The following is a 16628-nucleotide window of genomic DNA, read 5'->3' on the forward strand; positions in this document are numbered from 1 at the left end:
ATAAATCCTTTTCATTTCCCTGACTTCTTTGGTGCAGCAGTGACTAATGGATGTTGTTTCTGCTCCCTACATTTTTCTTAAATAATTCTCAGACACACTGGAATGCTTTCTTTCCCTTAAGATCCTTTCAGTCACTGAAATGGGGCTAAAACACAGCCTGTTGTTTTGACACTTCTGCTTTGATTGGGAAACAAAACAGAACAATAACCCAAATGCCTTTTTACAGTGTTTATTATGCCTGGTTGAGGAGGTCATATTGTATGACGCTAAAAGGGGAAAGACAGTGATCAGCAAGCCCATCCTCGAAGATATTGTCATTAATGTGACATTTTATAAGATGCCAGTGTTTATTAATGGACTATAAAATAGAAGGTTCATTCTACACCATCAAAGTTGTCACAAGTAAACTAGTCAGAGTTATGAATAAAGAGAAGACAAAGACAGGATTAGGATATGTAGACTTAGCTCTTTTTAATTTAGTAATCAGTATTTGCTCTGAGTGTTTTCTGGCTCCTAGCACACAAAAAGCAAACTTTGAAAGAACTCCTGTTAATATCATTGAAAAATAAATATTTTCTGAGACTGCTCAAAGCCCAGGAATCCTATTCACAGAATGTGCCTTATGATTGCACGGTGATCACCCTTGAACTCTAATTCGACTTTTTCATGTTTCTCAGAACACTCTGGTCTCCACATTTTTGCTTCTTCCTCTTCTCTCTCTCTCTCTTTTTTTTATTATGGAGGGGAACTTTTCATGTATAATCGCTTGTCTTCTTGCCCTTAAATAAAGGAAAAAAACACTTTAGCATACTTTATTCTCTGTAGATTCAGGATCTAAAGGGATCCATAGATGTTCTCAATGAGTGTAGCTGAATAAAGATCCCATTCCTTGTTATGAAGTACATTATAATAATAAAGGCATCTAATAAGTTCTATCTTTCAGTTTCATTGGTAGACAATTTTGTTGTGTTTTGTTTTGTTTTTAAGTAGGAATCTGTTGTATTTTTTCATGAAGATGATAAGTTGCTAGGCAGGGGTACCCTCTTGGAGAATGAAGGATATAGCTCAATGCAATTAAAAGCCTTTATCTATGTGGCAGCCAACCTTCTCAGAAATCAACATTGAAGTCTCCATATTGTTCATCCCACCAATTTTAAATTTGGTGTAGTACTTCTCTATGCCACTTATTTATCTCAATGAACAGTCTACCCTTTGCATTCATTTATTTTCTTACTTATATTTTAAATGGATGCCTCTCTTTATAAAATGCAAAGTAGATACTGTTAAAAGTGTTTTCTAGCTGGATGTGATAGCATATTTCTGCAATCAGCACTGACAAGCAGAAGCAGGAAGGTCATGAAAACTTTGAGAGTAGCCTGGTCTACATAGTGAGACCCTATCATACAATACCAACAAATATAAATGAAAATGTGTGTCTTTATACCAATGCCACTTTTGGAAAACTACTTATCGTTTTTGTTTTTTTTTTGTTTTTTGTTTTTTCTCTTTCATTCTCTGAATTAATCCTTATGCTTAACTACATTAACAATTTCTTCAGCTTTTACTACTAATCTCCTATTTTAGATCACTCTTAGCCAAGAGCTCACTATAAATTCTTTTCTGTGCCTTAAAAACTTCTATTAATTCTTCTGGCCAATTTCAATTAATTTGGGGTGGGTCCTTACTTAGGTTTATTTGTTTTTCTTTTCTGTGTATGATGTATGAGTGTTTTGCCTGTGTGTGTGTGTGTGTGTGTGTGTGTGTGTGTGTGTGTGGTGTCCACAAAGGTCAGAAAAGGGTGTCAAATCCTCTGGGATAGAGTTACCTGGGGCTGTGAACCACCATGAGGGTGCTGGGAACTGAACCTGGGTCCTCTGCAAGAGCAGTATGTGCTTCTAACCACTGAGCCAAATCCGTTATATTATGTTTTATGTACCCCTTTATAAGGCTCTTGAAAAAAACTACAGTTTTTATTGTATTAATGCTATAAATAATGTATTACAATCATAGAAATAAGCTGGGTGTGAGAAAATATAACTAAAGTAGTGATTAGGTGACTACAATAGTTATTTTGGTAGAAATTTTCAATTTAATTTGAAATTCCATACATACACACATACACATGTTAAAAACACAGCTGTTCTTTTTTTTTTTTTTGGTTTTTTGGTTTTTCGAGACAGGGTTTCTCTGTGTAGCTTTGTGCCTTTCCTAGGACTCACTTGGTAGCCCAGGCTGGCCTCGAACTCACAGAGATCCACCTGGCTCTGCCTCCCGAGTGCTGGGATTAAAGGCCTGCGCCACCACCGCCTGGCATGACACAGCTGTTCTTAAAATGACTATTATTGAAAGTGGTTCTCATAAGCAGTCACTGCAAAATATACACATATTTGATATCTTATTGCTCCTGAAATAATCCCATCTACAATATTTTAAAAGAAAAAAAAACAGAGCAAATTTAGAATCAAACTTTGTATTATCATCTCAAGTAACTCACTGGAATAGTTGACTTTCACAATCTAGCTGTGCTTCCTGAGATATAGGTGAAATAAGCTGATGGGTATATCAATGATACAGGTGAAACTTGATTAATTTGCACAAATTGCATGAAGGTGTTCATATAATCTTAGTGTAGCTAGAGTTTTCCTGCCTTGCCCACAGTCAGGACAAATCTTTGTCACCTGCCAGTCCCACAGCAGCTCAGACCCAACCAAGTAAACACAGAGACTTATATTGCTTACAAACTGTATGGCTGTTGCAGGCTTCTTACTGACTGTTCTTATAGCTTAAATTAATCCATTTCCACAAATCTATACCCTGCCACGTGGCTCGTGGCTTACCGGCATCATTTCATGCTGCTTGTCAGGGTGGCGGCTGGCAGTGACTCCTTCTACTTTCCTGTTCTTTTATTTCTCCTCTCTGTTAGTCCCGCCTATACTTCCTGCCTAGCCACGGGCCAATCAGTGTTTTATTTATTGACCAATCAGAGCAACTTGACATACAGACCATCCCACAGCACAGCCAAGTGCAGACCATCTCAGACACCTGCACTCAGGCCCGTGGTCCTAATCATCCTCTATGTGGACCTGCTGGGTAAAGCCACGAGGAACCTGAGAATGGGCTCCCACAGGACATACAGAACATCCCACAGCATCTTAGTATGCCTCTGTGGTTTTTATAAATCTTTTTTTCCTCAAAACCGAGGATATAAAGTGAAATGGTGACTGGTTAGAACTCTGCATTCTATTTGAATGTGTCTTAATATTCAGGATTTCCCAAATGTATATAACAGCCTTAAACATCAATTGCTTAAGTAAAACTCTATTGTTCTATAGTTTCTTCTGTATTTTATTTTTGTTTATCATGGTCACAGTGTTATATAAATGTCAAATCCAGCTAGAATTAGAATATATATCGATGTAGGAGCTAATTATGTGTTGGTATGGTGATACTTCTTATGTCTCACTCCTGGAATTTGAAATAAAAATAGACAAAATGAATCACTGTTAACCACATGGGTATACTGCCTGAAAATTGTTGTGAAAATGGTTAAGGGAAATATGAACTTTAATCTCTGATCATGAAGGTCCCTGTATAATAAGCAGTCGGGGCTTCGTGTGGATGTAGTTTAGTTTAAAACAAAAATAGTTGGGGAATTTTCAAGATGAATTTAAATGCTTAGAGGCCACCCACAAATTACAAATTAAAATGTTGAATAATAATGTAAGCAGCATGAATTTTTTCTTACTATGAGAACTCTTGAAATCTTCAAACTGCTTTTAAAAGATATATGCCAAATACTGTTTTTTAAAGATGTATGCCAAATTGTTAGCCAAGAGTAAAACAGTGAATTACATTACCAGCAGAACCTAGAACTGTTGTCTTGACCTATTATTTAGTTTATATTTGCAGGGCATCATTTAATTAGTTATTCAAAGATACTAAAACATAATACATACAAAGATCAAGCTCTAAAAGAATTATATGCATATTAGAAAATTATCTGTTGTTATACACCACCCTTATCCCTATAAAACTAGTTTGACATAGTGTTTTCCCCCAGTGTGTCTTCAGCATTCTCTAAGGGTTGTTAATAACTGCACAGGAAGTGAGGTTTCCACAGAAGTGCTTCCTCCCATTGGATTCATTCCATTTGGAAGGGATGATGCTACTCATTAGTGACTAGCTTTTACATACTTTACTGTTCTTCCAAAGTAGTACCTCCAGCCTTCCTTCCGACCATCTCCCTATGAGTGAGAAGACTCAGAAAGTGTTTTGAGAGCATTAACTGATTTTCATTCAGCTGTGTCTCCAGTCAATTCTATGGTCATCCCCTTAAATCCAATTGTCAGGTTGTGGGGCAAATCTTAAAAGGCCAGATGTTCCTCAATCATCAAACATTCCTTATGCACTCTTCTCCCTCCTCAGGACCAATTGGAGGGAATGTAACCTGCAAAATCACACTTCTGGGAGAAAATTCTTGCTTTTGTTAATGAAAAAAGGAAGAGTCATCTTATTAACACTAATAATTAAATCAGATGGTGAAAACTCACTCCTATACCCACCTGTTGTAATTTGTTGTTTACAGAAACAAAACAGGATAAAATTATATAATGCTGATTGAAAATACCAAATCGTTGTCCTGTCTTAAAGGCCTAAACTTGATTTATTTAAAATTGGGTTTTTCATATTAGTGACCAAAATTATGTCTTACACTCAACAAAGTTGCATATATACTTCATGAAAGACTTAAAATTTATAAAATATGAAGTGGTGTGTCAAACTCATACATGGTATTTTTTTTCTTTTTTTGGTTTTTCGAGACAGGGTTTCTCTGTGTAGTTTTGCTGCCTTTCCTGGATTTAGCAAGGTAGACCAGGCTGGCCTCGAACTCAAAGAGATTAGAATAAAGTTACTATTACTCATAGTAACTTTAATCCCTAGTGCTGGGATTAAAGGCATGTGCCACCACGGCATGGTATTTTTCAAATAAAAAATTAATTTATCTTTAGAAGAAAATTAATTTATCTATGCAGTGACTCATTCATTAACCTTTTCAAAGGGTCTGCATTTTTAAACAATAAAATATATTTGAAATTCATATGACTTACTAAATAAATAAAAATGAGCCTTGCCGGGCGGTGGTGGCGCACGCCTTTAATCCCAGCACTCGGGAGGCAGAGGCAGGCGGATCTCTGTGAGTTCGAGGCCAGCCTGGTCTACCAAGTGAGTTCCAGGAAAGGCGCAAAGCTACATAGAGAAACCCTGTCTCGAAAAAAAAAGAAAAAAAAAAAAAAAACAAAAAAAAACAAAAAAAAAAAAAAAAAAAAAACAAAAAAAATGAGCCTAAAAACTGGGAATTAAAACTAGAGTTTGAATGTGTGTGTGTGTGTGTGTGTGTGTGTATTTGTGTGTGTGTGTATTTGTGTGTATGTGTTCATTTATGAATGTGCATTGTTGACTATCTACAGGGACTAGAAAGTGGGTCAAATGTCCTGGAACTAAAGTAATATGCTGTTGTGAAGAACCCCATGTGAGTTCTGGGAATTGAGCTCAGGTCCTTTGCAAGAGCATCAAACACTATTAACTCCTGAGCAATAGCTCCAGCCCCAAGTCTGGAGTTTCAACGTTCTAGTTTGTTTTGTTTGGAGGCAATGAAGGGATATGCATCACTTCTAAGTATTTAGAACAAAATGCATAGAATTGTTTAATAATTTGGCTCTTTTATTTTACTGCATATGACTCATGAATCTGTTGAGTTAGTGGACTAATAATACTGCTATTTTATATAGTCATAACAAATTCCTTTGTCTTAATAGAACTGTTTTTTTTCTCAAAAGGCAGCAAGTTAAGAATGTGATAAATCACTTTTCCAGGAACTGTTTCATTCTTGTGTTTCATTTGGTGTCATCCATTCCTGTGCTAATAGGAAAAGGCTGTCTCTGAAGCTGCCTGTGAACTCCAAGTGTTTTGCTCCTGATTTATGTGGGTTTACACACTTCATCATTCCATACACATTCCTTGTTTAATTCATCATCTTATTGAATACCGAGCACATAACAATTTGTTGTGCTATTTCATATGAAAATGCTATTTCCAACAAAGCACTCTTTTTGAAATTGTCTTCCTCTGGGATATTAAATTTTTAGCTAGGCAAATAGATAAAGTGAATAAATGAAGCAATTAAACAGATTTTATGTGAAACTTACTCAAAACTGAGTGGAAATACCTTATAGAAAATTTTGAAGGTGGGGCCCCATATCTCTGCTTAGAATTATTTCTGCTGAAGTTTTGAAAACTAGGTATTGTCAGCTGTAGAAACTAGGAGAAATGTCTTAGTTAGAAGGACAATGAAATCCTTTAGTTTGGGGGGTGGTGGGAGATCCAAGAATGTCCTTGCTACAGAAATGTAAAGGATCAATTTGGAGACAAGGAACCAAAGGCAGTAAGCTGCCGGGAGAATCATTCCTTTAAATGTGTGGCCACTAGCACATTGTCTATGTTCCAATGGGTGACTGCATATGCATAAACTCATGGGAGAAGCACACAGTAACTTAGAGTGTTACCAAAAATAAAGCAAAATGAGAAGAGAAGAGAGGGGTGGGGGAGGGAGGGAGGGGAGAGGAGGCAAGAGAGGAGAAGAGAAGAGAAGAGGGAGAAGAGAAGAGAAGAGAAGAGAAGAGGAGAGGAGAGGAGAGGAGAGGAGAGGAGAGGAGAGGAGAGGAGAGGAGAGGAGAGGAGAGGAGAGGAGAGGAGAGGAGAGGAGAGGAGAGAAGAGAAGAGAAGAGAAGAGAAGAGAAGAGAAGAGAAGAGAAGAGAAGAGAAGAGAAGAGAAGAGAAGAGAAGAGAAGAGAAGAGAGAAGAGACAGAGAGGAGAGGAGAGGGGAGGGGAGGGGAGAGGAAGGGAGGGGAGGAGAGGGGAGGGGAGGGGAGAGGAAGGGAGGGGAGGAGAGGAGAGGGGAGGGGAGGAGAGGAGAGAAGAGGAGAGTGGGCTATTTGGGAGGAAATTTAAGGAGTGTCAGGGAGTGTGTATGATCATTTTTAGTTACATACATAATGGAATTCAAAAATAAGCAAAATAATATTCATGGTAACTTGTAAAAAGGTTAAATGTGTGAAAAATAAGTTGGAAGCTCAATGTAATTTTTATCTTGAAAAAAAAATGAGTACCACAATATAAAATAACATATTGAAAACTAATCTAGAGCTGAGAAAATGGCTCGAGGGTGAATGCCCCACATTACAGGCATGAGGACTTGTATTTGGGTTTCCAGCATCCATGCAAATGTCCAAAGTGGTGAACCCTGTACCTGTTACTCCAATGCTGAGCTGTGCGTGGGGGTTGAGTAGGCAGAATCACATGGATCCCTAGAGCACAAGGGCCAGCCAACTTAGGCAAAAATATGTGTTCTAGATTCAATGAGAGACTCTATTTCAATGAATATTGTGGGAGAAATCAAGTGAGACACCCTGTGTCAGCCTCTGGCCTTCATATTCTCAAATTCAGAGATGAATGGACATGTACACTTGTTCACCCACTCACATGAAAATGCACATATACAACACAAACACAGACATTTACATGTACATATTCATGCCAAGATGGCACTACTTAAAATCTATTTTTGTAATTAACCACTGTATTTCCAAATGGAAAAAAATATTCTTTGGTAAATTTGTGCAGCACTTTAAATTTTTAAAGGGAAATGTCATGGATTTGCATAAGTGTTATTCATAATGCTGTCCTTAAAGACATTTTTTGAAATCATAATGTAGGTAAATTTAGTCTTTGTGTTTCGATCATTTGCCCATCTTCATTAGCAAGTAGCCATTTTCATGTAAATTACCTTTTAAAGGCATTAATCTTTTATTTTGCAGATTGTTGCCTTGCGTGAGCAAAATGTTCATATTCAGAGAAAAATGGCATCAAGTGAGGGATCCACAGAGTCAGAACATCTTGAAGGAATGGAACCTGGCCAGAAAGTTCATGAAAAGGTATGATACACATAACCTGCTTTTAAATGTAAATGTTTACTGGCTGTTTCATTTGATAGAAATGTCAAAATAAAACCATACACTGAATAAACTATAATATGTGTTGAGTTTTTGATTTGTTTTTGTTTGTTTGTTTTGTTTTTTTGAGACAGGGTTTCTCTGTGTACTTTTGGTGCCTGTCCTGGATCTCCCTCTGTAGACCAGGCTGGCCTCGAACTCACAGTGATCTGCCTGGCTTTGCCTCCTGAGTGCTGGTATTAAAGGTATGCACCACTACTGTTCAGCATGTGTTGAGTTTTTTTTTTTTTTAATCAAAATTTCACTATTTTTTCCACTTATTACTTTTAATTTTTTAGTTTTAAAGTTTAATATGTTTGTCTTGCATGTAGTTATGCATAGATATGTGACATTTTATTAATTGCTGTTAACTTGATTATATATACAATTTAATTTATATATTAATATATATAAAATATATAATTTAAACTCCATACAAAATGGTTTGTATGGTACTGTCTTAAAGGTACTATTCCTGAGTTATTCCATCTATAGGTTTTATTTCACACAGTGTAATAATTCAGTGTATTAATGAAAAAAAAATGTTGTTGATTTTTTTTTTGATTTAGCACTTAAGTTCTTTACCTTTTGTTAAAGATCCCAGTCTTAGTTCTGATAATGAAATACTGTGAGGCCCAGTATATGAAACCATTGGACTTTTACCACTTTTATTCCTTCATTGATTCATTTATTCGTTCCCCTTTATAAAGAAACCATTTTTCTTTGCAATGCAGTTTAGACACAGGCGAAGGATAGAAGTGGTCTGTTTAGCCACTACCAAAAGACAGTGTCTGTTTTTCTAATGTAAGATGAGGAACATAAACTATAAGTGGGTCTTAAATTAGATGAAAATGACTTAAATATTTGCATAAACTGAGCTTAACACTCAAGAGACTCTGCTTGTTCGCCTTTAATACTTTATATTTTGGGACACCTAATCTCCTTAGGCATTAAGACCCCATGAATCAAGTAGCTGAAGTGGTGTAATTGGAAGTGTGAAGAGGTTCTACAACCCAGAGATTAAGAAGCAGGCGATGGATGACAAAGCCAATAGCATTAGGTTCCTGATGAGTGTGAAACAGGTACTTCCTCAGTGAGGTTGTTGAAACAGACAGAGGTGCCAAGGAAACAAAGTAACCCAGATGAGTTTCCAGGGACAACCTTCGGGTCTGATGGCCAACAACTGGACAGATCTTTATGTAAAACCACTATTTTGAATCTATCCCTCCTATTTTATTGAAATCTTAGGCTGGATGTTCATAATAAAGAATTTATGATGATTACATAAGCTGTGTGAGAGATTAAAATAAAAAAATAACATCTTTCTCTCAGCTAAGTCAGTCAGGGTACCATCAATCTCTTTAGGACAAGGTATTTGAATTCAGAAAAACGTTGAGGAAAGGAATATAAATTTTGCCATTGACATAATTTAAATGATTTCATCAGTAATAGATTTTCCTCAAGCAATTATAAAAGCACACAGATTTGGGTGAAGATTGAATGTATAGTGCAGTTTTGTACTTAGGTATCTATAATAGCAAAAATATATAACATTTGTACTCCTGTACTCCAGGATGAAAGAAATACATGAAATATGTGTTTTAGGAAGAAATAAATCAAATACTTGGATATTTTTAACACACATATATTCATATACATATGTATCTGCATTCATCTACTGCTATGCAACAGCAAATGATATTCCATTTAATGACAGATGACATAAAGAATGATATATGTCAGCTATAATATGTAGTAAGTATATCACCCAGTATGTAACTAATCTGTGGTTCTCAGGTGACAATATTGTCTCATGATATATTATTCATAATTCATAAGACTTTTTCATTTTAGGCAACACATGGCTCCATATTTCTTTCTACTCAAATTATAGCTTTTAAGGTTGACAGCCATTGGAAGATTTTAAGATAGTTCCTATCAGAATAATTCTCAAGTTGCATCTTCAGGACTAGGAGAAAGTGTAATTCTTTATATTGGTTTTGGTCTCTAACTGATCTCATAGCTACAGGTATACATATGGAAGATTCTGAGAAGCTGATAACTTGAAAAAATTTCTGCTTTTGTTCATTCTTTTGGCAAGAATATAAATAAAACATTTTAAACATTGTGATCGTGGATATTCATTTTTTCAAATTGCTGACAATTGTAGAATTATTTCTGTGTGCTAGAGATTAACAGTATATTATTATTGTTTAATCACCACACAAATAGCCTCCAGTATGAGCCATGTGCTGGATAGTTTTATATCAACTTGAAACAAACTAAAGTCATCTGAGAGAAAAGAACCTCAATTTTAAAAATGTCTCCATAAGATCAGGCTATAGGCAAGCCTGTAGGGCATTTTCTTAATTAGTGATTGATGAGGGATGGCCCATCCCATTGTGGGTGGTGCTGTCCCTGGACTAGTGATCCTGAGTTCTATAAGAAGGCCATGATGAGCAAGCCAGTAGGCACCACTCTTCCCCAATGGCCTCTGAATTAGCTCCTGCCTCCAGGATTCATCCATGCTTGACTTTATGTCCTGACTTCCTTCAGTGATGGACTACTATGTGGAAATGTAAGCAAAATAAATCCTTTTCTTCCCAGCTTTCATTTGTTCTCGCTGTTTCACACAGCAATAGTAACTCTAAATAGTGGAGTGTTGCTGTGACAGATCTGACCATGTGGTTTTGAACAGATTCATGAAGTACTTGGAACTTGGGTCTGGAAAAGCCATTCAAAGATTGGTGAGCTGTTCGGTGGGAACTTGGAAGACACCAATGTTGAGAGAACCACAGACAATATAGGCTTGCTTGTGGAGTTTCAGTGAAAAGCAAAGACTCCACAGGGTCTTTTGTGTGAAGAATCTGTGGTGTCTGGTCAGCTGGAGATGAAAAATAGGCTGTAGTTATTAAGAGGCCAGAACCACTGAAGTGAAACCTTTGTTTCACTGGGACAACTGATGCCATTCAGCTGGAGCTGAGAAATTAGTGGTGATTATGAAGAGACCAGCATCATTATGGTGAAATCTTCTGGAAAGTGTTTCATTGGCATCAGCATAATCTCCCAGGAGGTAGTGGCTTTGAAGGCATTGAAGAGGTCAGCTGAGGCTTGGCACTGTTACAGACCAGGAGAGGCCATTGGTGATGGTCAAAGCAGAAGTAGCAGTGGAAGGCAGTATTGAAGGTGTCATGGAGAAATTTGAGGCTTTGTACCTTGAAGAGAGCCCAAAAGAGGCTATTGGTGAATGCACAACACAGTTACTGCAGAGACCTCAGCATTTTGGAGATGCCAGTACCATGAGATGACCACCAACAACATCAGCAGGCATGGAGTTTCCTGAGCCTAGAATACAAGTTCTGTATGTTGCAAAGGGCAAAGCTTGAGAAGTGACCCAAGACTCTTGGAGGAGCCCAGAAGGTTGTCAGTAAATCCCAGATCCTGGACATTGAATGATTTATAAAGTTGAATTTGGTTTGACTTTGATCTGATGGTGACTTTGTCCTCATTCTCCCCTCTTGAAATAATTTATTTTTGACGTTATAGGAGCCCACAGTTGAAATACTTTCAATTTTAAAGGAGACTTTGGACTTTAAAAGGGACTTTGGATTTTGTTTAAAGATACTGAATATTTAAAGTGTTTGAATTTGTAAGACTATGGGTATTTTGAGTTTGTAAAATGTTTTATATTGTAGTGTTGTATTAATGGGTGTTCTTGGTATGAACATTAAAAGAAAGGTTATGGCTTCAGAGTGATGTTTGTGTGTCAATTTGATAAGGGGTCAATTATGCTAGCTACTTTTATGACAATTTGACACTAGCTAAGGTCATCTGAGAGGAGGGAACCTCAATTAAGAAAATGCCTCCATAAGATTAGGCTACAGGCAAGACTGTAGGTCTTTTTCTTAATTAGTGAATGATGAATGAGGGTTCAGCCCATTGTAGGTGGTAGGGCCCAGGGCTAGTGGACCTAGGCTCTATAAGAAAGCAGGATGAGCAAGCCAATGAGAAGCACTCCTCCATGACCTCTGCATCAGTTCTTACCTCAAGGTTTCTGTCCTGTTTGAGTTCCTGTCTTGACTTCCTTCAGTAATGAACAGGAATTTAAAATTATAAGCCAAATAAACTCTTTTCTCCCCAGATTGCTTTGGTCATGGTGTTTCATCACAGTAATGATAACCCTAACTAGGGTAAGCCTAAAACATACAATTTGTACTTTGTTTTAAGTTTAAATTTAAAATAAGTGAACTGTAATGCATTTTACATTATTAAACCTGTGATTAGTTTCTCATGATAAATAATTGCTGCATATTAGAACAAATTTCCCTGTCTGACAAGTGTTAATCAAATACAAAATGATAAATCTAAGTTATTATTTTGATAATTTAAGTAAATATTACAGTTACAGACAAAAAGCATTATTATTCATTCATTTCTGGTCTTATTTTCATAATGTGAGTGTTTGGGACTCTAGCAATACATTTGACTAATAAGTTATAACATGATTATAATTTAAAGGTTGTTTTTTAGTTGAATTGAGAACTCATGTACATCTAAGCATAGGAAATATGCTAATCTGAAGAATGTGTGATGAAGTTTATCAGTAAAGGATTTCAGGTGATATCCATGCACTAATCGCCAAGTTGTTCAGAACTAAATAACCTAGATTGTTGTTAGCTAATAATAGAGATGATAGAGAGCAATTTGTAACCCTAGTCACAAGTACCACTTCTTGTTCAGGGCAGTAAAATACTTAAATTACATAGTCAGGGTAGATAATTAGCCATAAGGGGATGTTTTATATCAGCAGCTTGAGAATTCAGTGGACAAACTTGTTGGCAAACTAGCCTCATTGAAATTGTACCCCGACATGGGCTTTCTTGCTCTCAGGTGTTCTGTGATTATTGTCAACATTTCCAAAATAAAAGGAGACTAAGAAGCTGAATGAAAAATAATAATAAAAGGAAAGGAAAGGACACGACAGCTCCCAGGCATAGTGGAGGAGAAGGTTTCTTGTAGATATGTGGGAGAACATAGCCAGAGGCAGAAACAGGGACATCCAGGAGAGTCCAGATTGGACATGACCAAGCTGAGCTGAGCCACGTGCGAGAGAGGGGTGGGTAAAGGAGAAGGGAGAAAGGGACACCAGGTGCAGCAGCCAGGAGGTCCCAAAGGTACAAAAGAGTGGGCTCCCAAAATGGTGAGACTCTATAGGGAAGAGCATCCCCTCCCCCCACTCCCTAAGCTGGAGAATTTAGGGTAGGGGGTAGGGTAAGCCAGCCAAGAGGGCCCTGTAACGGGTAAAAACTGAGGGACAGCAGGGAAATCCTGGTGGCCAGCATTTGCTTTGCTATATTCTATAGGCACCGTAGCCATTTGGCCCAGATTTGAAACCTAACAGAGGCAAGGAAGTAAGTTTAGATGAAATAGTTTTAAAGGTTTCTAAGTGATCTTAGACTGAGTGTTCAAAGACTATATTCTGTGGGAGCCCATTTTCAGGTTCATCTTGGCTTTACCCAGAAGGTCCACATAGAGGATGATTAGGACCACCGGGCCTGAGTGCAGGTGTCTGAGATAGTCTTCACTTGGCTGTGCTGGGGGAGGAGGTCTTTTGCTCCACCCCTTGGCATCTCTATAAATACCCTGGGGCAGAGACAGTTGGGGCCCGTTGGAATAGGTTCCAGGCCCTCTCGAGTCTATCCTTTATTTTCTATCCGTTTATCTCTTCAATATAAATCCTTCTGTCAAATATTTCCTGCTGCTCACACTCAAGCAAATTCTGGGGAGTTGTGGGGTTGGTGGGTAAACGCCCCACAATATTCACGTAATGAAATTCCAGAACACTATGGGTTACTGTACTGAGAAGCAGGCTCAACAGAATTTTTCTTGTTAATATTTTTAGTATGCTGGAGTAACTTTTACAATTGTAATCATGCTGCTCTTGGAGACAATCGCTTTCACAACTCCCGTGCTCCATGCTTTTTGTTTTTGTTATCCCGCTGCAAATATTTACTAAGAGATGCATACCTGTTATGGAATAGAATTTGTTTAACTATATAAAGACATGTTGCACTTGTTTGTGTTGTAGAAGGATTGTTCAACTATGTAAAGATGTGTTGCATTTGTTTATGCTGCATTTGTTTAATTATGTAAAAATGTGTTGCTTTTTTACCTTGTCTGCCTAAGGCTCCTGATTGGTATAATAAAAAAGCTGAATGGCAAACAGATAGGAGAGGAGGGATAGGCAGGGCTGGTGGACAGAGAGAAGAGGGAATCCAGCCAACTGGGTGCCAGCCAGCCAGACATGGAGGAAGCAGGAAAGCAGGAGGGACGTACATAGATGAGGTGTACAAGCCTTAGGGAAGAACATAGATTATTATAAATGAGTTAATTTAAGTTAAAAAAGATAGCTAGAAATAAGCCTAAGCTAAGGCCATGCATTCATAATTAATAATAAGTCTCTATGTCATGATTTGGGGGCTGGCAGTTCAAGAAAGACTGCTACACATACCAGTCAAGTGATATTGTAATATACACATTATATATATATATATATATATATATATATATATATATATATAATGTATATATGATACTCTTACATAAAATAAAATGAACAGCTCTAGGAATAAATGAATATGTGTAATTCTGAGAACAACATATTTTCTAACTTGAAAAAAATGTGAGAGATAATAAGATCTGGAAACTGAACAATTTGTTCCACACAGGTCATTTTATCTCAATGTTATTATCTAAAAAGAAATATGACTAGGGTCTGCCTATGGATGAATGGAGTAGTGACAAATATATACTAACCAGTAATGCAAATTACTTTTTAAAAGATTGTGATTAAGGAGCTTCCAAGATTAAAACACTTTTAGTCTTTTGCATTGCAACATCTCTTGCCTGTATTTTTAACTCAGAACTGAATCTACTAAAAAGGGGCATTCCAAATGTTTGATTATCATATATGTGACTCTTCAACCTTAGCTAAAAAGAGGTTTATATGCTGGTACTTGGAACCTCAGAATTCCTAGCCAAACAACAGATCATTACTTAATCCAGTGGTTCTCAACCTTGAGTTGCAACACTTTGTGGGTTGCATATGAGATATCCTGCATGTCAGATATTTGTATTATAATTCATAACAGTAGCAACATTACAGTTATGTGGTAGCAATGAAATAATTTTATGGTTGGGGTCACCACAGCATGAGAAATTGTATTAAAGACTTGAGGCATTAGGGAGGTTGAGAACCACTGCCTTACTCTAATGGTGTTCAAGCTTCCTTTCAAAAGCAACCTCATTGGCCTGCCAGTACCCTACTGCTCCTCCCTCCATATGTAAAGAGTGATTGAGTGGTCCTGCTTGTTGTACTCACTGCAGTGTCCCTGCCTAGAGGCAATGAAGACAATTGGTTGAGAATATACTGACGCTTGGGAAGATGGAAGCTGTCTACAGTGGAAGGGCTGTGTGTAGGAGTCTGAGTTTCATTGTGAAGTCTGTCCATAGTCTGAGAATAACTGATTGAAGTGCTGTCTAATGGGAATGTGTTCTTTTGGGAGTATAATATAAAGTTAATTTGATAGTGTTTATTTCAAGAATGTTGGATATTTTAGACTTACAGAAAGTGACCCACTTTTTGATCTTTGGCTCTTGGCCTTAAAATATTGGGATCAATCTGCTACACACACTAATCTACAATTTAATTCATTTAAAATATATATTCATTTAAACACACACACATATATCAATGTCAATATAGATATATATTCATGTTCATGTGCATATTTACTGAAATAGAACAGTCATTAAGTAATTACATTCAATTGCATAAAATTGATTTTGATATTTCTTATTAGTGACTGAGGGACTTCTTTAGCTCCTCACAACACTATGAGTGGAGAGAATCACCTACCATCCGTACCACATGATCAACTGAATCATGTCTTTATTTGTTCAGTGTGTTATTCCCAGATTTTCTAGCTTCTTCTCACTTCTCAAGCTGCTTTGTTTATCATTCCTACTATGAACATAAATCTTCTGAATGATCCAAGTGGAATTCCTACTCTTAAATGTATGATTGTCATGTAATAACTATACATACATATAGGATCCAGTGTGATGTACCAATATATGTATACACAGCATGATGATCAATTCCTGGTGAATAGGATATTAATAGCCTTAAGTGATTATCACTTGTTTGAATGAGAGCATTTGAATAACAGCATTGAAATATGTGGTACATTATTATTAACATCAGTTACTCTACTGGGTAATGGAGCGCCAGAACCTATCAACCACCATGTAAATGTAACATTATGCTAGTTTACCAATATCTACCTATGTTCCTACTTCTTCAGACCTCAGTCTCATTCAACTACTTTCTCATCTCAACTTGTATTACATCAATCTTTAACGTGTTAAACATGTTCCCAGTTTTTATATAGTTTTTCACACACAGCAGCCACTCCTGATAGCTATTGTAAACATTATTTTCAGTTATAGCTTGTCTCATGCATCTTTACTTTGACATCTTATATCATTACTTGATTTATTTGCATAGGAATAGCACT

At 36.9% G+C, this 16628-nt stretch overlaps 1 protein-coding gene across 18 annotated transcripts in view; it reads left to right on the forward strand.

The window, feature by feature from the left end:
• Ppfia2 (PPFI scaffold protein A2) overlaps window positions 1-16628 on the forward strand; it is a 465396-nt gene that overhangs the window by 316742 nt on the left and 132026 nt on the right. For all 18 annotated transcript variants that reach the window (XM_076553855.1, XM_076553854.1, XM_076553860.1 and 15 more), the window contains one exon: window positions 7876-7992. In XM_076553855.1, the coding sequence (XP_076409970.1) occupies window positions 7876-7992 (117 nt within the window). The remainder of the gene's footprint in view (window positions 1-7875; window positions 7993-16628) is intronic.

The sequence above is a fragment of the Peromyscus maniculatus genome, chromosome 18, assembly GCF_049852395.1.
Source record: "Peromyscus maniculatus bairdii isolate BWxNUB_F1_BW_parent chromosome 18, HU_Pman_BW_mat_3.1, whole genome shotgun sequence".
NCBI classification, from domain to species: Eukaryota; Metazoa; Chordata; class Mammalia; order Rodentia; family Cricetidae; genus Peromyscus; species Peromyscus maniculatus.